The 26,070-nt window shown below is 34.1% G+C and overlaps 1 protein-coding gene across 7 annotated transcripts in view; it reads right to left on the reverse strand.

Moving 5' to 3' along the window:
* CCDC171 (coiled-coil domain containing 171) overlaps nucleotides 1–26,070 on the reverse strand; it is a 255,246-nt gene that overhangs the window by 44,915 nt on the left and 184,261 nt on the right. For all 7 annotated transcript variants that reach the window (XM_037495466.2, XM_037495468.2, XM_037495465.2 and 4 more), the window contains exon 25: nucleotides 19,527–19,658. In XM_037495466.2, coding sequence (XP_037351363.1) covers nucleotides 19,527–19,658 — 132 coding nt within the window. The remainder of the gene's footprint in view (nucleotides 1–19,526; nucleotides 19,659–26,070) is intronic.

A 26,070-nucleotide genomic window follows, 5' to 3' on the forward strand; every position in this document is an offset into this window, starting at 1 on the left:
ATATTATTTTTCCAATTCTGGCAATAGCCCTGTAAAAAAATCACATTATCTCTATTTTACAGAATACAAAATTATAGCTTAGAGATACTACTAAATGCCTTACCCAGTATCCAAGGTACATAGTTATTAAAGAATGGGATTCAAATTTATGCCTTTCCAACTCCAAAACCCATGCTAATTCTACATTTTACAAGTTTTTGTTTTGTTTTGTTTTGGATTGGTTTACTTTTTTTTTTTAACTTGTTTGTTTTTGGCTGTCCAGCATACAAATTATCTCAGTGAAATCAGCAGAATAATATAGGATTTCTGAGTTTCATAAAATTACACAGGTAGAGTGTCACAACATTCATATAAATGTCAATATAATCCATGTTCTCTCCTCTATTGACTGAGAGAGGTAGAAAAGCAAAGTCCTTGATTTTGCTATGAAACCAGAATTTTCAAAAAGCTCAAACTCATTAACAGCTATCATACTATGCTGACACTCAGCTACCTGTTTTTGTTTCTGCAAATATTTAAATAAAAGGACTTCAGGTAGACATATTTTGGGGGGATGTCATTCATTCTGTATAATGGGTTTAATAAACATTTGCAATAAATTAATAAATCTCTACCCTATCCAAATGTCAAATAATTTTACATTCCCCTCATCTATCTTTTGATTCTAGGAAAAACAGAATTTGAAAGACAGCTGAGATTATTTTGATGAGAAAATATTAAAGTAAGCTCACAAATTACAACAAATCTATTACATTCACAGAAGATAATTTTGGGGAGAAAACTTGGAAAACAACTTCTAGTATGCTTAATACACTTAACATAAATGATAGTATGTTGTATATCTCTTAGCAGTCTGACTTAAGGGTCTAATATTGTCAATAAATGACTTTACAAGCAAAATACCAAGATAGTAACATCCTAAAACCTACCCACTCAAGAGAATTAGCTCATCATTCTCATTTTAAGTGAGAACCATGCATACTGAATATATGTATAGAAGGAATAGGATTGTGAGACTATATTTCATTTCCATTTGGTTTATGAAGATCGGGGAAGGCTTTTATTTTGCCATATCTGGAAAATTTCCTAGGCATAAAGTGAATGTTCTTTAATGTAGATACTAGAATTTTTGTGAACTAGGTGTTTTGTTTTTTTTTCCCCTACTCTCTCATATAATTCCCATTCCTGGATAATCCACTTTGGGCCCTACATGTCCAGGGGTTTGTGTGCATGTGCTACTATATTTCTTTTGTGGATTAGTCTGGGCCACTCCTACCCATTTAAGATTGTGTAATCCTTTAGTACAAGAGTTGGGGGGAACAGGGTAATTAGATACTTAACAATGGCAATGTACACACGGATACTGAAATGTTTTTTTGCTGGTGATGTTAACAATGTTTAGGAAAGTATGTCAAGTTATTAGAAGAAAAAAAATTGTTGCAAATGCACAGTCTCCTTAGTCAGGCACAACTGAAGATAAAATAGCATGAGTTGACTTGATACAATGTTGGCTATAGCTCAGACATGGTTTTGTTTAGTGCTATTTTATAAAAGAAAAAAAAAAGAGAATAGAAGTTCATTTTCTCCTTTACGCCATTTGAATTAGCCCTGGACGTGACTTACGCATCATTCAAAATTTTTATTGGCACCACTCTGAAGGATGTAAATATACATAGGCATTTTCAGGTAAGAAGGAGCCTCATGGGAAACCACATTTAGCAGAGTTGCAGAATACTTTAGTAGCAGATACTTTTTTTAATGATGTTTTTCTTTGTATAGTGTTTAGACTCCAAATTTTTTTCTGACCTCCACTCAACCACGGCATATACAACTTAAATGTGCCAAAAACAAGACCAATTCATTTTCAAGTAAGTTATTTCCAACCAAAATTGAATGAAAGCCAATCTTGTGGCTAAGTGCAGTATCTAGATTGATGGTGATTACTATTCTTATTATGTTAAAAGTTACTGTAAAGAAAGACCAAAGGGATAAGAAATGACATGTTGGTTTCCTACAAGAATATGAAAAAGCAATCATCAAAATAATCAGACTGAAAAAAGTGTCTTTTGGAATCTATTGACTATGGACATAAAGTTGTTAAATGCAATGGTGATTTTAGAAAAGTCCTAAGAAAAATTAGTTTCTCGAAAGATAATGCTCAATCACTAGTAATAATAACAATAATAATTTAGGGCCTCCCCCAGTGGCGCAGGCAGTTGAGCACAGCGCTGTGAAGCTGTCCGCAGCCTGTGCAGCACGGGTTCGATCCTGGCCAGCAAGGATCCCACATGGCACAGCAGACCTCTCCTGTCTTGCCTGCTGCTCCCCTCAGCAGAGTATTTCACTTAGTCTGCCTGTTCTGTTCCCCACTCTGTCTCTGGTGAATCCTCTCACCTTCCCGCATGTCTGACCTGTATCCCAGTTCTTGTTTATCAGAATAAATAAATCTTAAAAAAAAAATAATAATTTAAATGACCTTACTTTAGGGACTTAAAATTTTAAGTAGTATACAAAATGTTCATCATATAGATAAATCCTAAATTAGCATTGCATTTTAATGTGTTGCAAGAGGCCAAAATAAAGTGAGTCACTTAGTAGCACAATTAATTGTGGGTTGTAGGTAGCCATGATGAAACTTAATCTCCTTACTTGAGCTCCCCGTCTCAAAAAAAAATAGATTATTTTAGTTATTTCTTAAACACCTACTTGTCTTGAACCCATGGGTATTTTACAATAGAAATTATAGGGTTGCTTTGGATTCACATAGCCTTCAAGGTTCACTCAAAGATGATCCCTTCTGTGAAGCCTCTCTTAATCTTCTAGCAAGAAACAATTTCATTCTCGTCTAAAGGCAGGCTATTGTACTGTACCTATGCCTATTCTATAGCAATCATGCTTTCCATCTCATTTCACTCTTAAATTTCATATTCCCTGATCAAAAGAAAAAATTGTTTTAGTCAATTTCATATCCCAGAGCATAGCACACTGTCTAGTAGTTGGTAGGCACTCTGTACATTATTGAATGATTTTATCCAATTTCAAATCTTATGATCAAGAGTCTGCCATTTTCTTTTTTTTTTTTTTTAAAGACTGAGATTTTTTTTTAAAGATTTATTTATTTTATTTATACAAGCATTGGGTACAGTCAGAAGCGCGGGAGGGTGAGAGAATTCACCAGAGCCAGAGCAAGGAACAAAACAGGCAGACTGATAAAATACACTGCTGAGGGGAGCAGCGGGCACGGCAGGAGAGGTCTGCACACCATGTGGGACCCTCGCCGGTGGCTGGGGATCGAACCGGTGCTGCAGAGGCTGCAGGCAGCTTCGCAGCCCAGTGCTCAACCACAGCGCCACCAGGGGAGGCCCCCATTTTCTTTTTTAAGCCATTTCCTGGTATATATTGATCTCCAAATACTCCCAAGCAATAATTTCATTTTCCTTCTAGGAAAAGTGGAAAACTTTGAAGGAATGACTATACTTGCTCCTAAGTCTCCTATGGATTCCCTAGGGTCAGGGATACAAACGACAAGGCCTTCACATTCCCAAAACCTTGCTCTCCTTACCTAAAGCAACTCTTTTGACTTCTCTAGACACTGTCAGAGTATGTATTATCTTATCTAGTGAGAACAAGCTAAGAAAGGCAAGGAAAGACATGGGCCTATGTGGTAAGGAATTTCATTCATTCCGCTTTCGGGACATAAAGTGGGAAGGTCCCCAAAACTAGTATCTAAGGGAATTCCTACTCACATTGAACATAAATACATCTTATTTTTTAACAGGTAGTAAACTTGAGCAAAACAAAGGTTATTATAACCATATCTGATTTGCATGTCACACAACTATTGAAATCCCTTTGTGCTTTATGGTGGTATAAACTACACAATCCTTTATGACCCAAAACAAGGGCAACAGATATTAGACATTACATTTAAATTTCACTCAAGAATACCATACCAGAGGGGCCTCCCTGGTGGTGCAGCAGTTGAGTGCTGGGCTGCGAAGCTGCCTGCAGGCTCTGCAGTGCTGGTTTGATCCCCAGCCACCAGTGAGGATCCCACATGGCACGCAAATCTCTCCTGCTGCGCCCGCTACTCCCCTCAGCAGTGTACTTCGTCAGTCTGCCTGTTCTGCTCCCTGCTCTGGCTCTGGTGAATTCTCTCACCCTCCCTCACTTCTGACTGTACCCAGTGCTTGTATAAATAAATCTTTAAAAAAAGAGAATACCATACCACAAGATAATATCTCACTATTAAAAAAAACAACCTGTTCATTTAAGCAATAATACACATTTATATGTGTAGAATCTGTTTTATAATGCTAGTACAGTTCTCCCAACCTCTAACTGAAAATTTGGAAACATGTTTTGGAGCTCAGGATTTTTCAAGTTTTGGAAATATGGACATTAGGTAAAACTCTCAACAAGATCAGAGACCGCACACTTTAATAAAATATATTTTACAGTATAACATTTGAATAACATGAGGGGATAGACTGAAACTACTACACAAAGCCTCAAATCAGTTATTAGATTTTTGCCTCAAAATTAGGTTAGATTAGGTTTTGCCTCTGAGTTTCAGTTTTCAGAGCATTTTAGAATTTGGAATTTCATACATGCAGTTCTAGGCCTGAATGATGAAACTCAACTGCTGTGTTATTTAGAAAATCATATAATTTTGGGTTGTTGCTATATATATATATATATTTTTTTTTAAAGACATTCTTGCTCTCTTTTTTTTTTTTAAAGATTTATTTTTATTTATTTACACAAGCACTAGATACAGTCAGAAGCGTGGGAGGGTGAGAGAATTCACCAGAGCCAGAGCGGGGAGCAGAGCAGGCAGAAGGACCGAAGTACACTGCTGAGGGGAGCAGCGGGCAGCAGGAGAGGTCTGCCTGCCATGTGGGACCCTCCTCCAGTGGCCGGGGAGCAGCCGGGGATTGAACCAGCGCTGCAGAGGCTGCGGGCAGCTTCGCAACCCAGTGCTCAACCGCTGCGCCACCGGGGAAGCCCCTGTTGCTATATATATTTATGCTCATAGGGTCATGAAATCATTGGAATATATAAATACACACATATATTCATATATGAAATGCATATATACATATGTAAATATATACATAAATACATACACATATATGTAAATACATATATGTATATGTGTATGCAAAATGATCCCAATGAATTATCTAAGAACTTACTGTATTAATTTCAGGTGTGATATTCTGCTAGTTTCAAAGGAGCTAGAACTTAACCTATACAAATAAAGATGTGTATGGTTCTCAATGAAACTATTAATTATCACAACCCCCCCAAAATTAAAACAGGATGTCAAAATCAAATAAAATATTGAAAGTATACTTATTTCAAAGCTCTTTGCCTTCTCATAATTTTTAAGTCCACTCGAGATCAGCAGGGAAAGACACAAGCTTCTCAGAGCAAATATTGGTTATGTCCACAGAAATAGCATTTCTGCCTTAAAATGAGCATGGGGTAAACCAAGGAGCCATCAATTCTGCAGTGTTTCCCAATTTGCCTCCTTGGGGTCTCTGCTAAGAATTCAAGGAATATGCCTCTAGTGCCCCTTAAGGGGCTCACCCCTACTCCTGCTCATCTTTACCACCAGGATGCTCTGGGAGAGACAGAGAACATGAAGGAGAGTGAGCAGGTTCCAAGAGTTGTCTCACACTGGCTCAGATGCACTTCCTCTGAAGGAAGGAGACCATTAGCTAGAGCTTGCAGCTTAAAAAAAATTGGTGCTTTGTTAAAAAAACATTATTTCTGAAGAAAGTTATTAAGAAAACCATTAATATTTTAATATTTACTTTTCCTTTAAAAACAAATGAAGTAATTGAGTTAAAATTCTGTATAGCAGACAAATAGTTGGTTTGGGCTTTGACTTAATATGTATAAAAGTACTGAAATTTGAGTGTGTTCAGTTTATGAAATATTATAATGAACATTGTTGAATGTACTGTTTTTAGTAACAGTGGAATATTTATATAAGTATAAAATTTGATGTCAGAGACTGTTTTTCAGAAGCTTTTATAGCTTATATTTTTTAGTTTCATGTACACATTTTTTAGGAAACCTCATTTAGTAAGTCTAAAGATTTAAATTCTGTGTTTCAGTAACTATTCAGGTTGATATGAATCTAATACCAGAGAAATGTGATGGGCATGGCCATCTTGCGTGTTAAATGTTCTAAATGCAATCTAAGAGAACATTCATGCTGGTATTAATAAAGTGATGACTTCTGTATTAACAAAATCTATCAATAAGGTTTTGCCTCTAATTATTTTTCTCTTAATTATGGATTTTGACATCCAGGATCCACTGAACATGGAAGAGTACCACAAGCATGTGGTAAAACAAGAAAAATATCTTTCACAGTTCCTAAATTTATTCTGATCACTGGATATCTTTGTTGTACTTACCCACTCCATGCTAACAAAAAATCATTTAACCTCTTACTTCTCAGTAAATAAATGCTTGGTGATAACATAACACATCCAATACTTTCAAAGAATTCCTTTACACTAGATGACAAATCCCAATATTCCTCAGCTCACAAACACTGTCTCGATAGTCATCACTACTTCTATCTGGCAAGGGTTTTCTGTAGTACCTTGTGTCTCATAAATATTTTTGCTTTCTATTTTCTTTTAACATAATTTATCAAACATACAAGACTAAGTTGCATCTTAACTTTTTTTAAGATTTTTATTTATTTATGTATAGAACTGGTGTGTGCAGGCCAGAGGTGTTAGAGGGTAACAGGACTCACCAGAGACAGAGTGGGGAGTAAAATAGGCAGATCTATTGAAATACACTGCTAAGGGGAGCAGCAGGTGAGACAGGAGAGATCTGCCGGGCCTTATGTGGGTTGGCTGGGGATAGAACTCAGGCCGCAGCAGTGATAGTGTGATAGTGCTGAGATTTAACCCCTAAGCCGACAGGGAGGCCCCCTGCATTCTAAATTTTAGCATAATTTCCTCAATTTTAGAAATATTAAAAACATGATGTATTTTTCTTTTTGATTTTAAATTTGTGAGGAAATCTTTTCATTTGCCACAAATACCACTTCAAAAATTTTTCTTCTATTTGGACTTGCTAAACCCCCAACACACGAACAGAAGCCAGGTACTTTCTTCACTTTAGTGCTTTGTTTTCCTTGTTCATCCTGTTAATGCTAATAACTTACACAAACTCAGGTTCATTTGATAGTCATTATAAAATATACATTGGACAAAGAATGCCTTGCAACACTGAAGCAAGGGCATATATTCTACACAGAAACTCAACTTGTTGGGTAAGAGTAAAATAGATCTTGCTCAGAAAAGAAGTGAAAATATTAGCATTTTGTGTTTTCTTCAGTGAGTTACTTCTTAGTCTTCTCCATAAAAGTTACACCTCTTCTCAGTCAGCACCATAAGAGATTGGACCATTAAATGAAAAAAAAAAAAAAAAGCTACTATTAACTTAAAGGTTCTGGAACTGAAAAACTTTTAAAGCTTTAAAATTACTTAGTGAATATTTTATTGGTTGTTTAATATACAGAACTTACATAACCTGAAATAATTTTTTTTACATTTTAAAAAGGACAGATTTATTAGGAAAAGGAGAAAAGAAAAAAAGAGAGGCACCTGCATAGACACAGGTGAAAAAGATTTGCTTTCAAATTAGTTTTTAAGCTGTGATTCTGACAACCCCAAGTTTAAATAAGTGGGAAGGGGAAGATTTACCACCATTTGAAAAGATTTAAGATACTTTCAGTATCTTTAGTATTTTCACTTCAACTCTACACACACACACAGAAGCAATAACACACACAGAAGCAATAATAGTCTATTTAATAAAACTGAAGGCATCTGTGAAATTATTACAAGAAACTTTGTGCCTAGTTTTAGACTGAATGATTTACTGCATTTCCCTTAATCCTTAAGTTGCATATTCATTGCTGTATTTTCCTCTAACTGCTGTCACTTAAATTGTCATGCAGAATAGGGCAAATCAGGGTCAGTTTATATAAGCGGCATCAATCTGAAGAACTTCATCAGTCTTTATTTCAAGGCATTATGCAAAGAAAACTGACATTAAGAGAGCCTTAACTGACAGCAAATGAAATCAATCAGCAAATCACTAAGCCATAATAAACTCACTCAATTTGTAGATAACCCTTCCTTTTCCAGGTCTTCACCTAGGCAGTCCATCAAACACTGTTTTTTGTCCAAGTAGCTAAAATGAATAGCAATTCAGTTATAGCACTTGAAAGTTCAAGTGCTCTCAGGCTTTAGTCTCTCAATAATAAGCATTAAAAGGTATTATCTAGTAGGGTTATACTTATACTTAAATAGGTTTTAAAGTGAATAATAAGATAGAGAAAGGGTCAAGTTTGGGATTTAGTTTTTGCCTCTTAACATTAATGGCAAAGAAATTACGTTCATATCATTTAACAGCTTTACTTTGAGTTTCCTAGGACAGTAAAATGCTCTGTACTTTCAGGTTTTGTGTTTTAGATTTTTACTAAGTGTATCCCAAACATTTCATATACCAGCAAATAATGTCACCATTTTAGAGCTGGAATTAAAAGTCCCAAATAAAATTAAATCACGCAAATGAAGAAACAAATTGAGTTAAAAGAAAAAAATAAAAAAATAGTAATGTTTTAATTACTTTGTATAATAATTATTTAAATAGAATCACCAAAGTAAGTGACTCTATGCTGACTCTATACTGAACTGGAAGGAAACACAAAAGTTGCAGTCCATTTTATTCATTTGATTGTACATGTCGCTACTAAAGCAAAACTTGTAATAAACAGGTCATCAATCAAAAACATTGAAAAGAGCCAAAATGCTAAGACATTCCTCAATGTACTTTGGTCACTTTTGCTGACCTTAGGCCAGTTTGCAGTTCAGTCCAGTGTAGTCTACATTACTTTAGCATTTTATAATCTAGAATGCACCCTCACATGCACACCACCTATTCTAATCTCCCCATAGCTCTGAGAATGAAAGCAAGACAGGCATCACCATCTCCATTTAAAAATGAGGAAATGGAGGCTCAATGCTGTTGAGTGACCTGCCAAATTGGTTAAATTATAGAGCCAGGACTTCAATCCAGGCACTCAGAATTTCCACGTAGACTCTGCATAAGCACTATGTTGCCTGCCTTTTGCCTCCGAAAACAAAATTATTTTATCTCTTCCAATTCTATGCTGTTAAGAAAGTAATTCCCATTCAGATCAACATGATGTTTCCAGCAAACTCAATGACATACAGAAAATTGCACAGATTCAACGTTGCTGACTTCCCAGTAATCTGATTTACCAGCTTGTCTTTTAGAAAGGCAGAAATCTCAACCTGAAATTGAAAACTAAGCAACCTCACACCTGATCAAGGAACATTTTATGCCAAATATTTAAAGGAAACCAACTCAAAATACATGAGTAAGTGTGGTTTAATTTTCAAAGTTCTTTCATACATGTTGTAAGATCCTCACTATCAACCCAAGATGCAGTGGTATCTTCTACTTCATATTACAGGTGAGAACCTAATACACCAGAATTAAGATTCAGGAACTCAAAGAAAACAGTGATTCTAAGACAGAAATTCAATCACACTTTCATGATAATCCATATTCATCCTTCACAAGAAAGGCCAATATTATATTCCATGAGAAAGAGATAACAGCCAGATTAAAAAAAATAGGGTTGAAATTCTGCTACCTGTGTAATTTTGTTTGGGGGGTGGGGTAGGAAAAGGATTTCACCTTTTCTATGGCCAATCTTATTACTTTCTGGTAAAGCTACATAACCCATTCAACTTTCTGTGATACTGACTCTGCTATGATTTTAATTTTTTCCTAATTATTCTTCCTAGTAATAGAAAGGAAGAAACCAGGAAAACAAAATTGGAAAAAGAATTTTTTGACTGATGCTTAATTTTTAAACAATTTCTATCAAATTTTACTTGCTGTTGACACAAATCACTGATACTAAATAATTCCTACAAAGAAAAATTCATGAATATTTTCAGAGGAGTTAAGGAGTAGTGAGTTGAGGTTTTTCAATATGAAATTTTTTGTAGCAGAAACTTTATGACATATGAGGGCAAGGAAATGCATTTGCCATCCTATCATTTTGAAAAGGTAAAGAGAGATGAAAGTCTCAAAAAGAAAAAAAAAATTATTTCCACATAAAAAAAAAAAGCTACCAGGTGTTTGTGAGGGAATGGAGATAAAGGAACTCTCTCCCCTCCCTGCCCCCCCACTACAGGGAAAAAAAAGTATGGAGGTTCCTCATAATATTAAAAATAGATGCACCAAAGGATCCAGCAATTCCACTCCTAGGTGGATTCCACTCCTACCCATAGAATGCAAAAGCACTAATTCCACAGGAGACACCCACTCTTTGTTCACTGCAGCACTATTTACAATAGCCAACTTATGGAAACAACTTAAGCATCCAAAGACAGAGGAGCAGATTAAGGAGCTGAAATATAAATACATACACATACACATAATAGAACACTACTCAGCTATAAAAAAAAATTAAATCTTGCCATTTGTGACACACATGGATGCAACTGGAGGAAGTTATGCTATATGTGCAATATAGAAAAACAAAACAAAGGACAAAACTAAATGAAAACAAACACTAGAAATCTGAGTGCAGAGCTGAGGCTACCAGAGGGGGAGTATGGGAGACAGGGGAAAAAAAAGGGTGGAGGATCATTGGTGCTTTGATGGTCTATGTGGCATGATAATATACATCTGAAAAGGTGAATCTGTACTTCCGAGTCATACGCAGTCCTATAAATCAACACACCCTCAATAAAAATACCAAAAAGTTACATTTCTAACATCAATGACTCCTATCAAAACTAAATCACTGCTCCTATCAAAACTAAATCCAAACTTGTGTTTGTTAGACCAGTTCTTGCCAAGTAAAATCTATTGGGTTGTTGCCTGGGTTTGAGTCCTCAATTTGACTAGCTAAAACATTCTTTTTCTAACTATGAAAAAAAACAAAACTTGTCATTTCAGACCACCACTCATCTGAAATAAAACCTATGATGCCATGGGTTTGGCAAACATTGTAAAATGTTTCATCTGCCAAGTATTTTTTAAAAACTTTTTTGGAACTCCTAGTTTTTGGTAGATATTTTTCAAAAATCTCAGCTATCAATTAGTGCCCAAGACTATGTTTTAATAATATATGAAGGAAAAAAAAAACTTTTTTTCTCCCACAATTAATCTTTTAAAATAAAATATGGGGATTAGGAAAACAGTGGTAGCATACATTATCTAGTGAAATATGTGGAACAAAAAAGGATCATTTTACATTTTTATGATTCTTTCCTAAAATTCTGCTTCATGCATTCACCTCTCCCTTTCCACCACACCAAAAAAGTACAAGGCAAGTAAATACAGGAAGGCGAGAAAGGTGGAAGGGAAAACTTGGGAGATGAAAGGACTTATGATGATGCCAAACTCTCTAATAATGGCTGGCATGCTAGGCAAAGTCTCCAGCAAAGTCTTCCTGGTCATCAAAACCAAAAATTTTAGGAGAAGATACAGGCTGGGGATAATAAGGCATAACTCACAATGACAATAACCAATGCTTAAATGCTACTATTTAATTATATAATAATTATTTTCCCGACTTGCAACATACCCTTAAAATTGGTCCCTCAGTACATATTAACATCTTATTTCTTAATATTTTATTTCACTTAGCATTATTTACAGCTCTATTACCAGGAAATACTGAAGAAACTTAATGTTAGCTTATGCCTTTTCAAGTCTTCAGAGTAGAATTCTAAAATTTTAATTGCAAATAACAAAAATATTTTCTCTGACAACCTTTCATCAGAAAATGTCTTTTACTCTTCCTGTTGAAAACAGAAAAAACAAATGCACTAATTCTTATATTCATCCTCAAGTGAAGTCTCAAACCTAGCACATTGAGATTCTCATTGGCACAATTTGTATTCCTCAGAACTATAGGCTACAGCTGCTGAGCAGTTAGATGAAACAAAGGATGGCACTGCTTCATCAAAATGCATTTATTCTCAGATGAACTATATGATTTTTTTATCCAGCTAATTGTTTTTCCCTAACACACATAGCTCTTTTCTGGGAAGTATTTCCCAACCTTTGAAAAAAAGCAGCATTTCAACATTTTGTTTGATTCTACAACTCAAGTCTAAATGTTTTATGTCTTTTAACTTAAAAGACATTTTGATTTTAGAATTTAAAAAGAATCGCACAAATTCTTACAGAAAACAACCTTTGAGAACCCCAAAATTTCTTTGATATCATCTTATTAAAATGTTCACACTTGCAAAAAGGTCTTATTTCAATAATTTCAGAGAAAGCACAATCATGGACCCAGAAATAAATATAAAAGAACACCTAAGAGACAAACAACTATCACAAAACTATTCTTTTTACTTCAGCATGGAGACTCTTGGGCTGAACCCCGGCAACTCTAGGGGCCCAGTAAGAATGAACATCTGAAAATAAGGAAAGACCTACGTTATAAAATGAAGATAAAACTTGCTTTTAGTGTCAGAAAATAAGAAACCATACTGTTGAAAAGAAACTAAAGAACTAATAAGTCATTTAGTAGTAAACTGAAATAATCTTTTTCACAAGTAGTTGGGCAATATATATCAAAAGTATTAGAATATGCTTAACTTGAGATGTAGCAATTCCACTAATTTATTCTAAAGAGAAATTAAAAGATCAATGCAAAAATTTATACAAGAGGATATTTGTTGCCACTCTATTGATAATAGCAAAAAAGTTTTAAAACACAAATATCTAAAAGTAGAAAACTAATAAATGTTACTGTAGTAGATGCATGTAATGAAATATAACAGTCATGAAAAACAAAGAGGTAAATCTATAATTACTGATAAGAAAGATATCCATGACAGATTGTTAGGTTTTAAAAAATGTTTACAAATCAGTGTGGCCTAATTATTGTTTAAATACATAGTATGTTATAAAAAAATGATAGCGACATGAGTAATATTTAGAACTAATAAAATCAAATAATTAGAATACATTGCAAAATATTAACATTGATTATCTCAACAGTAGAATTTCAAACAATTTTTTAAATAAATTTTATTTTTATATTCCCCATATAATCTTAATTTTCTCCATACCTTTTTTTTTTTAAAGTCCCCAATTCTTTTTTTTTTTTTTTAATATTTATTTATTTATTTATACAAGCACTGGGTACAGTCAGAAGCGCGGGAGGCTGAGAGAATTCACCAGAGCCAGAGCAGGGAGCAGAGCAGACAGAGGGACCGAGGTACACTGCTGAGGGGAGCAGCGGGCGGCAGGAGAGGTCTGCGCGCCATGTGGGACCCTCCTCCGGTGGCCGGGGAGCAGCCAGGGATCGAACCGGCTCTGCAGAGGTTGCGAGCAGCTTCGCAACCCAGCGTTCAACCGCTGCGCCACTGGGGAGGCCCTTTCTCCATACCTTTTAAAGTCTAATTTCTTTTTTTTTTTTAAAGGTTTATTTATTTATTTATTTATTTGTTTGTTTGTTTGTTTGTTTGTTTATTTATTTATTTTTTGTGGGACCCTCGCCTGCGGCCAGGGATCAAATCGGCACTTTAGAGGCTGTGGGCAGCTTCGCAGCCTGGTGCTCAACCGCTGTGCCACCGGGGAGGCCCTAAAGTCTAATTTCTTATTGTCAAGATCATGTACCAATGTTATGAATTCTTTAAAAAGCAAACTTCAATAGTAGCAAAATTCCTATGAAATTGTAGTTTTCAAAGGCAAATGTAATCCTATACCTCAATCATATACAATGTTGTAAACTAATATAACTTCAATAAAAAAGGCAAATACCATTAGACATCTGAGTACATTATATTATTGTTATAAGTTTTAATGTAATAATAAAGAAGCCAAATAAAAATGTTAATTCAGTGTATTATATTCTTTTAATTAAAAGAAAGTATTTGACATATTTAGCAAGATTTCCAGTCAAAATGACTTATTTTCAGGTTTTAAAAATAAACAGCTCTCTGAAAATTCACTTATTTGGATGAGATAACATGGAGAAGAAAATATCTAGGTAATACAATCTTAAAATGATATTGCCTAACATCTCTTTAATTTTTAAATATGCCAAAAATGGAAAAATTTCTTGTGAAGCAATTAAAAGGATGCTGCATTGGGCCTCCCTGGTGGCTCAAGGGGTTAAGACGCAACCTATGAAGCTATCCACAGCCACTGCATCACGAGTTCGATCCCCAGCCAGGGAACTACACACATGGTGCAGCAGACCACTCCTGACTCACCCGCTGCTCCCCTCAGCAGTGTATTTCAATCAATCTGCCTGTTCTGTTTCCCATTCTGTCTCTGGTGAATCCTCTCAACTACCATGCCTCTGGCCTATACCCCAATTCTGGTATGCATAAATAAATCTTTTTAAAAAAAAAGGATGCTGCATTAAGTAGTACAACAGAAAACACATGTAAGAAATTATTAAGAGTAAGTCCTGACATTTTTATGCCACCAGTTTAGATATGAATTTTACTTTTCTCCTGTACATAAAGAAATTATAACAAAATCCCTTCAAGATACCCTTTATGATTAAACTTTGTAAATACAAAAAAAAATAGGTGGAAGAAATTTCTCTGCATGGAAATTAAGTTTAAATATAAAGCACCATGGTAACCCAAAGTCATGAGTATAACACTTAACTATAAAGCACATCAAGGCAGGGATATGTAATGACAACTGGGCTATGGGGGTGATTAAAGGATTACTATGTTTATGGGGAAGATGCATTGTTTATAATCTTTGTAAATAAATGGTTTCACAGTGAAGCCTCTCTAATGAAGTGTTTATAAACACATATTTATAAAATATACTACATTTTCAGAGGTACAGTTATTATGCACTAAGCCATAATCACTTTTATGAGGGGATTTGTGGAATCTTTTCCTTCTAAGTGAAGTGGACCTGGAAGTAAAAATTGATGCCAAGTCTCTTAAGGGCATCTACAGCTTAGACAACAACCTCCTGAGTCATCCAGTCAGTTGTCTGAAATCAACTACTCAGCACCCAAAACACTGAGGGTTTCTTCTATAGTGGGCATAGTTTGAGCTCTGAGGATGCCACAGTGATCAATGGCAAGTTGCTGTCTTCTTACTGGGTAACTAACAAATAGTTTACCATGTGCCTGTAGCTATTCTAAGCACTTTAGGTATAGTAACCCATTTAATTAGCAGGCTAACACTATGGGTTGAAAACTTTTATTAACTTCATTTTACAAATGAAGAGGTAAAAGTACACAGTTTAAGTAACTTTCCTAGCTAACTTGATTTCTATTCTCTCCACTATTTCCTTACAAATGAAATTATATTCTGCAGACTCCACTTTTATTCTTTTTCCCACTCAGCATCACAAAACACACACACACACACACACACACACACTCAGAGTCAGCTATGGTTTATGAAAGGCATACGGTCATTCAATATATGACCTTTAGCAAGTCACTTCACATCAATAAACTTCAGCTTCTTTCTTTGTAAAATGAATAAAAACAGAGCACCTATTATTCATAAGGTTGTTGCCACCAGAAAACGAGATAGTATATGTAAGGTTCATAAGCACAGGAGATGGAGATGGTACAGAATAAGCACTCAAATGTTAGCCATTAATATTGTTATTTGTTGTTTAATAACGAGTGGAGATGGAAACACAAACATTCTTTGGTTGTTTGCTAATATTTGACAGACATGAAAACTCTTACATATCATAATTATGAAAAAACAATCCAAGTATAAGATAATGAGTAACAGGTTCAAATTATGAGCAGAATATTTTTTACTACAGCCATGCATTTTAGTTAAAGCTAACGTGTCTAATCTAGGTGTTTCTATTTTTCTTCACTATTTTAGGAGACTGTATGCTCTTATTTACGTGATAAAAGCACAGGTAGAACAGTTCTAAACTTACCACAGACACTTATACAAAGGATTTTACCAGTGTAATGGCCTCACCGGAACATCAAGTAACATGAAAAGTAAATATGGAGTGAAAGTAGGCTGAACTTGACCAAAATTAGTGAAAACTTCTGAAGAATGAAGGAACCAAATTAAAAGAGAGAAAAAGATCCTAAATGAACATTCCTCAAAATAAAATACACACACACACCTTTAAAATGATGAAACAAGCTACTGTTACTTTCTTCATCTTTACAAGGGGTCCCACAGTGCTCACAGTAAGAGCAGCCACTTTCATTGCTGAGTACTGTGTCCTCTACTTTAGATGCATTGCCTCATTTAATCCTACTACAAACCTGAGAAATGGTAGGTTTTTTTTGTTGTTGTTGTTTTTTCAGATAGAGAAATTGGTGCTTGAAGATCTCAGAGACTAGTAGAGAACACCAGTGACATGCTCTCGTGGGTCCAGAGAGAAATGGCAACCCACTCATCCTCTTCGCCTTTCAGTTTTGTTCATTGGCTTTCTTCCATCCAGCACAATACCTATAACAAAGCTTGCCCCACTGGAAAAGACAGACCATAGCAACTTTAGCTCCTCCTGCTCTAAGTGTCTATGTAGGCTGGCAGGGTCATCTACTGCCACACCCTGCATAGTGATCCTCTCACCGTACCAGCGAAAGCACATACACTCTTTGAATAATCTGCTTTATCATCACAGTCAGAGTACAAAGCTAAATAAAAACTGAATTCTTAAATATGTGTCACACTTAGCATATACATATTTATATACTGCAAAAAGGTGAAACGTTCCATAATATGAGCCTGTGAAATAGAAACAAATTTTTTTAATCTGTGAATCTGCCACAGTATAGCATAAACTATAACCTATACATGATGTATAGTTGCATAATGAATATTTTGCAAATGGAAGAAAAACTCCCCTATAAATTTCAAAGGTTTTACTTTTGTCATTTAACATAGGTGTCTAGATTTTTTTAGTGTCAGTTTTACCAGTTCAGACTTTGCAGTCAAACATACCTAGAAGTAAATCCAATCTCTAGGCACTGCCATTTACTTGCTGTTGATCAGAGGAGAGTTACCTGTTATAGTTGCTGTTTTTCAATTGTAAAATGGAGATAATGCCATCTGTTTGACAGGACCATTGTGAGAGCTTAACGTGACCATGTATTTAAAAAGCTAAGCATGACAGCAGCAGTAAGTGCTCACTTTTACTAATAAAATTAAGGCATTTAAGGTCATTATTATAATAATTATTATTATCCCAATTACAGTCAACTTTATTATAATTATCAAGAAAAAATTATCATTTCTTTCATTAGATCGTTCACTAGATACCTAGGTATATAAGTAATTATTAAATTAACAAACTATTTTTATTTAATAGGATGGAATACTGCACAATACTGTACAGTACTCCTTTTTACAGTACTCCAAAGCATATCACCAATCACCAGTTGTGTGTGTGTGTGTGTGTGTGTGTGAGTGAGAGACACTATTATGGTCCAAATCATGTATTATTCTTTTCAGGGAACAGTAAGATGTTCCCTGTTATATATATAAATAACTAATATACAACATAGATTACAGCAAATCATAAAAAACTTACACAAGTGTTTAGGTTATAACAAAGTACATAACCATTTTATTAGAATTTGGAAATGATAGTAGTTTAAAATATGGATCTCAGTATTTCTTTCTTGCTAGGCATAGATGTTAGAATCATAGAGAGTTCTTGTTTTGCCCCCTAAAATGGCATTCCCAGAAATCAATCTGTTTCCATAGCACCAAAATCCAGAATTTGGAGGAAGCCTTTATTTGTGAATTATGGAAAGTGGTAAGCCCTATGAGAATCTAAATCAAGATAGCCAAGTAAAGGATTATTTTACAACCACTAGCAAAAATCATATTGTATTCCTGGTTACAATGAAGTCATAAATAATGATAATCAAATTTAAAATGTACCTCTTAATCTTGTATTAAAATAATGGTATAGTATTCTAGTCTATAACTGCACATGAAAATGTTATATTTAGTTTTTAATTACATATATATTAGATATTGTTAGACAATCTAATAAAAGAACTGAGTATCTTTCCTTTGTAGAGCATTAATTTGTATACTAAAAACAAATTAAATTAGGGTATGAAGTACGTAGAAAAATAATAATAGCCCCACCTGAACTGATATTAATTTTGTGCAAAATTAAAATTTCACAAGGTCATAAACTGAAGAATGAAAAAGTTTATCTTAAACTTCAAAATATGAAATGGAGACTGAGTTTTAAGAAATACTTCCCTTCTAAATTTGCTGAAAAATCTATTGTAGTATACTATTGAAGAAGGACAACCTCTTTGAAATATCAGGCTCCCAACAGTTTATATACAGTTGATATATTTTTCTAATAAAGGCATTGGGCATTAAAAGGAGAATAAAGCAATACTGAATTTTGTTTTGTTCAATTAAAAAATAATTTCAACCCTAAGGGAAAAAATAACAATAATACAACACTAACTGAGAACAGCGCGATATAAGCAGCATCTGAAAATGAGTATTTTTTTTAAAAAATTTTGTCAAGTTTATTTTAAAGTTATTTGATGTTTTATGAATTGGCATTTTGAATTTTATAAAAAATAACTCGGTTTGAAGATATTACAATGTTCATTAAAACTAAACATTGAGGGCCTCCCAGTGGCGCAGCGGTTGAGCGCTGGGTTGCAAAGCTGCCTGCAGCCTCTGCAGCGCTGGTTCGATCCCCGGCTGCTCCTGGGCCACCAGAGGAGGGTCCCACATGGCGCGCAGACCTCGCCTGCCGCCCGCTGCTCCCCTCAGCAGTGTACTTCGGTCCTTCTGCCTGCTCTGCTCCCCGCTCTGGCTCTGGTGAATTCTCTCACCCTCCGCGCTTCTGACTGTACCCGGTGCTTGTGTAAATAAATAAATAAACAAACAAACAAATAAATAAATCTTAAAAAAAAAAAATTCAAATTCTTAAAAAAAAAAATTCAAATTCTTAAAAAAAAAAACAAAAAAACTAAACATTGAAAGGTAAAATACTCTTCAATGCCAAAGTACAGGTAGGTTTTAGATTTGCTGAAGTTAAATTACCATCTGAGAAATGTTTAATATACTTCAGAATTAACATTGAAATTTTTCAAATATCTCTCCTGATAATTTTATCTAAAATGATTTATTTTAAAGCAGTAAGAGCAATAGATGAGGACTAGCTTAAAGAGACAACAGCTTAGAATCTTATTGTCCTCTGCTGATAGAAAAGTATGTTTTTTAATACTGTATTTAGCTATAAAACACCCATTTTTCCTTGATAAAAGATACTTTTTGGGATTATTAATAAGTTGGCTCTAGGTTTTAAAGAAAAAATTTGTGCAATAGAGTGTTACATGGTAGAAGAAAAATTATTTGCATCTTTAAGTTATAAACAATACTTTGAGGCATCCATTCTCTTCACTTAGTGCAATTTATTTTTCTACATGTCTCAGTAGCAAACAATGTTATTTAGACTCTAACCTGGCACGCTACAACCTCTGGCCCGCCCTTGAGCCCTTCCATTGCAAAGGTCTCCAGGTGCAGTTTGGGTAGCTGCAGGGTGAAGTCATTCCTACTTGCCGCAGTCCGTGACAGCGAGATCTGATCTCTGACCTAAAGGGAAAAAAACAGCATCAATGGTAATTCCCCTTCAGACACATTAACTGGGATGAACTGGGTCCCCTTGAGCCCACTGAGTGGACTTGCATTGATCGCTGGACCTGAAATCCATGAATAAATTTAGGACTAATTGATTTTTCGTTGCAAATAAATCTCTAATTCAGAGTGCTGGGGGAGAATGTTAAGAAGAAAAAGCATCTTCCTGCTTGAAATGAGGAAGGGAAGAAGAGTCACTAGAGCTCTTCTGATCAAGAGGTTTTGAATTATTTTTTCCACTCTCAAAAGAAAAAGGCAGAGGGGAAAAAATCCACAAAATCAAAAACAAACAGAAAGTCCCTAATTATTATCATTTAATAACATGTTTAATTTAACTAGTATTAACTGATAAATATTGGACAGTTATTAAGTACTAGTCACTGGAAGAAACTTAAGTAATATGTACCCCAGAATAGAAACAAATTTTCTCAACATACCAGGTGACTTAAAAAATATACTAGTAAAAGGTTTGTTTGCCATTTTCACTCTTAAGAAATTTGAGTCTTAATAATTAAAAAACATATAATCCAACTCAGTCACACAACCTCTCAATAAGGTAAATAAAATGAATAGTATTTGTACTAAATTTTAAGAATGCAGAGAGGTAACAATACAAATATCACAGATACAGAAGAAATATCAATTCTTTAGCCAGTATAGGAATCACATGCAGTTGATATTACACTGCCACCTTCTGGACAAATGAGAAAATATGCCTTTTATAACCAACATATAAGTAAACACTCAAACATATTTTCATTTTTCAATTTCCAAACTTAGTAAGAGTCTTAAATATACCATACTTTAGTTTTCTTTCTAAAATAAATGACTTCTCATTTTAAGCATATAGTTTAATGACAGGATTTTTCATATGTAGGAATATTTTCTATCTTCATTTTTGAATTTCAGGTTTTAAAAATATTATCTCTTTGTTACCATATATTTGGTAAATATTATAAAAATTAGCCTAAATCTTAGGACTAAATGAGTTTTTAATGAGGCAGCAAGGATCATGAGTGGGGAAAACATTAAAAGTAACCCTAATTACTCACATAAATACAATTATATTTTTAGTTTTATTTGAGCAACTTCAAATGTAACTTGACAAAACAGGTGATATAAAACCTCTTCATTTTTCTATTCTGTTTTGGAAGCTTGTGAAACTAAGTCATTTCTTATCTTATGAATGAACTATCATACTAGGTAGGGTTTCCTTAAACCAGCACACCCACGCGAATATATGAATGCATCTTTAATTGTTCATATCTGTAAGTATAATTGCACTCCCAAGTTGATCTGAAAAATTTCTGTCAATAGTGAAATGTCAACATATAAACTGTAAAATACACTATAATGCCATGTTATAATAATTTGAGTACTACATGCATGTTGGAGTCCCAATTCAGTATGTATATTTACCTGTAACAAATATTCTCCAGAGCCTTCAGTCAAGATGAAAGAATACAAACAAACTTGCTTAATGTAACAAAATAAATCATATTTTACAAATGTATTTACTTCAGGCTTTATATTCAGTGTATGGATACCTTCCCTGCTTTTTTTTTTTTTTTTTTTTGTCACCAATGTGCACTCAGATAAAAGAAAACATTAATGTGGATTAAGGTACTGAGAATTTATCAACATCAAACCACTAGTGTTTTGCCTTCTACCCTTCTGAACCATAGTCAATAGATCTAAATATTTTACTGCACCCTGGCCAATTCATTGTTTGATGTTTAAAAACTCACCCAGAATCAAAGAAAATTTATTAAATTTGAGCCCCCAAATGAGATACTATTAGCTTTGAAAGTCAAGTTTAACTGCGATATTGATGATTCTCTTTTTTCTGTGACAAAATTCACTAGGGAAATCCTGGATGTCAAAGTACAAAAGCAGATTGCTAACACAGGCAAAAGGGGGTGGGGGGAGCTATAAGCAATGTAGGTATAATCCACAACACAGCTCAAGCACTGGGGGTCCTTTAATCTGATTAATATCAAGCACCATACTTCAGCTGTGAAGCTTGACATACAACAACAGTAAGCCACATTTCTCTAAATAAACTTTATGAACAATATTTAGGTTGGGCATTTGGCATTAAAACTGTGATTTATTGTCAAATTGGTTTCCTCACTATACCATCATTTAATTTATTAAATTATTCTTTATTATTCTTTAAATTAGATAGAAAAAAACCTCAAATTATTCTTTAAATTAGATAGAAAAAAACCTCAAATGGAATTGTTTTACTAAGCCTAATGATGGACATCAGAATTACAACATCATGTGAATAATATGCATGTGTTAATACTTTCATTTAATTATACATTGTCTGCTGATTGGTGACAGTGCCATCAAGAGACAGTGACCCATGAAATATAACAGAATATCAGAAATATTTCTACTAAAATTCAAGAGTTTTTCCCATTTTTAAATTAAACCAAACTCTGAGAGTAAGCATCTTTAAAACGTTCTCCCAAGAGTTCTAGAGAAGAAAAAAAAATTAAGTTTTGGAAAGGTCTGGGTAAGAGTTCTTATTTTAATGTATAATGGGAGTGAAAGCATCATATTGAGAAAATACAAGACAGTGATACAAGCAAGTAAAATGTAATAGTGAAGCAAAGGAGCAAGAAAGGAAGATGACAAGGAAAGGGAATATTAAAGAATGTAAATGGAAGACTATTCAAAAGAATGCAGAAGGCAAGTTTGAGTTTCAGAGTATGAACAAAGATAAATAGAGAAAACAAGTAAGAAAACGACTCTCACTTTCTTATACTAAATTTGTTCATGAAAAAAAGAAATAGAACATACAGGCTGAAAACAAAATAACTAAAGTGAAAAACAAATAAGTAGAATTTCATTAGGAATACTGCTCATTAGATATAAAATATTCATTCCAAAAGTGAGAAACTAAAGAAAAATTTTACTACCAATTTTTTTGAATAATATTAGAATAGCAACTTTTTTTCTTAAAAGAAAGAGGAGGTTCACCTTTCAAAATACATATTTTAAAATTAATTGGGATTCAAATACCATCATAACCTATCCATGGATTATATTATAATTTGTTTTCAAATTAAGTTTAAATTATAGTTTCCAATGCCAGTATTTAACTGTTTACAGCACATCATTATCCATTCTATAATTAATATTTTATGCCATTTCAGTTATAAGTTATAAGTAACATAGATAAGAACTATACACACACACACACACAATGTTATTCTACTTCAAAATGGTTAATAGGTCATATTTTAACATAATAAAATTTTTAAGAGTTGACAATATAAATCTCAATTGTTAAATCATACACACTTTTATAACATTCTATAAAACCTGTACAACCTCATAATATTTGGACAAAGAATAAAGAAATATACCTGTGTTATTCTATTTTAAAATTTGGTTTTTAGAAAGAGTAATTAACTTTTTCCTTTTCTTATCACAAACTTTCAGAAAGCAGATATTCTAATAGATAAACCACAAAAAAACAAAAAAGATATATGTAGAAAAAAATTTCTAAGAAGTCAGATCATTGTTATGAAATATATATAGTTTATATTACAACCTAGTTGCAGGTTTAAATGATTCATATAATTCATGTTGTACTGTTCCTATCCTATGCCTTTGATTACCCTTTACTAACAGGTCATCCATATGTTTTCCAATTTTCTGTACCCCTACAATACACCAAAAATACTATTTCTGCTAGGTATGTCAACTATGAAATTAAATTAGCTATTTTTAGAAAAACTACTCAGTTCTTAAAATGTGAACCTGAATCTCTTTATCGTGTACAACTATAATTCCCTCTAGACCCAATGTTCCAATTAAAAAAAACCAAACTCATGAAATGTTGTATTAGTTGTTTTCACCAATGAATACCAAGGAAGAAGCAGTAAGGGTTGTAGACAAAAACTCAGATATATTTAACACATGCAAAGAGAGGTACACAATGCCAGAATCATGAATGTCAGGAAAAAGTAAATGATATTAAACTTCACATCATACTCCTAATCTGCCAAAAATTTTATTTGTTCCAATCTATTATGGCCTCCAAAGCTACAAAACAAGCATTCTCACCATAAATAGATGTTCCCATCAAATACAGACCTCTACAATTAGTTCTGTAACCTTCAATCTTATTATTCTGTGTTCAGTTTTACTATGCCTCCATTTCCAGCCTTCCAAAAGTCTACTCACTCTTCTGTACTTTCTTCCACTTCCATTGACTCCTTAATTGCCTTCCCTGTTTTTAAAATTCTATCCTACACACTAAAGCAGACTATGCACTATTTTCCAATCTATGCACTAGAGAGCAATGTGAGTTTGGCATATTGTAGCCTAAGGATCAAATCCCACACACTGCCTGTTATTTTAAATAAAGTTTTATTAGAACACAGCCACACCCTTCCATATACCTACTGACTCTGGCTACCACAGAGCTAAGTAGTAGAGACAGAGACATATAGTCCATAAAACCTAAAATATTATCTAGCCCTTTACAAAAAACATTAGCCACCCACTGCCTTAGATGAATAGAAGCAAAGATAACATTTTTACTATCTATTAAAGCTTTTTTTAATGTCTGCTTCTCACCAAAGAATGTATGAACAATTTTCAGTGAATTGTTTTTATATCGCTATCTTACGGAAACTTCTGGCTCCTTATTTCAAGGTTTGGTTTTTTTTGTGTGTGTGTGTGAAATAAGTGTACTGTCTGCCAGGTGCATTTTCAAGTTTTACATAATTTCATATATAACATTTTGAGTTAATTTTCCTGGCACAATTACTGACAGCCCATTTTAATAACTAATCAACAGAAAATTTGGTTAAATAAATATAACAGACATACTAGAAAGTTTTTCATAAACAGAGAAGAGAATCAGCCTGAGTTAACTATATACACTGTAATACCACTTGTGGCAAGAAAAAGTCCGTGCATACAGAATCTCTTGATAAGTATGTGATCAAATAAGAATATTATTACAAATTCACAAATTCTACAAGGCAGTAGAAAGAGAGAATAATAAAAAAGATATTTAGTCCATTTCAAGATGCTGGTATGTGTTTAGTGACAGAAGCAGGAATTAAAGCATGTCAATGCACTGGAAATGACATTCACAGACTGGATAATTTCACCTAAATGGATATTTCCCTCTTTCTTTTACCTTTTCCTTTACTATTTAATTAATGGACTAGATAGAGGACAGTGCCATTTCTATTAGTAATAAACCTATTAGTACTTCCAAAAGTACTTCACACTATTCAAAGTACTCTCCACCCTCTAATGAAAATAGCTATTGCTATCCCATATGTGAGGACACTGAGTCCAGCACTCTTAACACCAAATAATAAAGACTCTTAATACCTATAATGAAAAGTTAGTAGTTCAGGAAATTGTGCTTAAGATTTTGGTTATTTCATTTTCCTACCTAAAAAAAGCAAAAACACTTTTTTCTTCTTTTTGTCCCTTGTCTGGTAATCTTAGCTAAAATGGGTCCATTTCAAAAAAGTAGTTTGTGAAAGCAAGGGAGACTAATATTTAAACATCCTTATTTTTCTCAGAAGTTTCTTTGGACCTGTGGACACTGTCATTCATTCATAAGTCTCTCCCCCTCCCCACTCTCCATACTAAATACACACATGCACACACGTGTACAGACACACACAGCTACTATACTGAGAAAAGTTGCCAGTGCAGCAGTCATCCTTACGCAATCTCACATGGACAATCCCAGACTATGATGCCTCAAGCCACATGCTATAGCTGCGGCTGCGCTCCACACCTGCCAGAAGACCCTGGCACTCTCTCAGCAGAAAGACGCACTCCATTGGTGCTGCAGAAGGACAGAAACTCACAATTTTAAAAGAGAAAAAAATGATAAACTAAATATCTTTTGCTGGCCGGGTATTTAACTGAAACTATTACTATGGAGCAGAGCCAGAACCTGCTGGTGACTGCCAGCTGCCATGACCAGAAAAGAGGGCAAATCCACCACCACAACCACCCCACATGTCCTAGCTACATCCCAATTATGGAGCTAAAAAAACTGATCTGTAGAATCAAATTATCAAGCTAGCTATATCCCAATTAAGAATCTGAAAAATTAACCCCTCAAATCAAATTATCAAGCTGGAAAATTGGTGATTTAATCATGGACATCTTATAAAGGCACTAGATAGCATGAAAAATCTGTGATACCCCACAATGTATCCTACATGCACACATCACCATGGCCATGAAGCTATTTAAACAAACACAACCCATACTTGTGAATAGAGAAATGTATTTCTCAATTACTACAGCCATCTAAGATAAACTTTCCTAAAACAAACTATTTCTAAGGATAGATAGATGCACAATGAAA

Source organism: Talpa occidentalis, unplaced genomic scaffold (assembly GCF_014898055.3).
Source record: "Talpa occidentalis isolate TD23 unplaced genomic scaffold, MPIMG_talOcc4v2.1 talOcc4.7, whole genome shotgun sequence".
Lineage (NCBI taxonomy): Eukaryota > Metazoa > Chordata > Mammalia > Eulipotyphla > Talpidae > Talpa > Talpa occidentalis.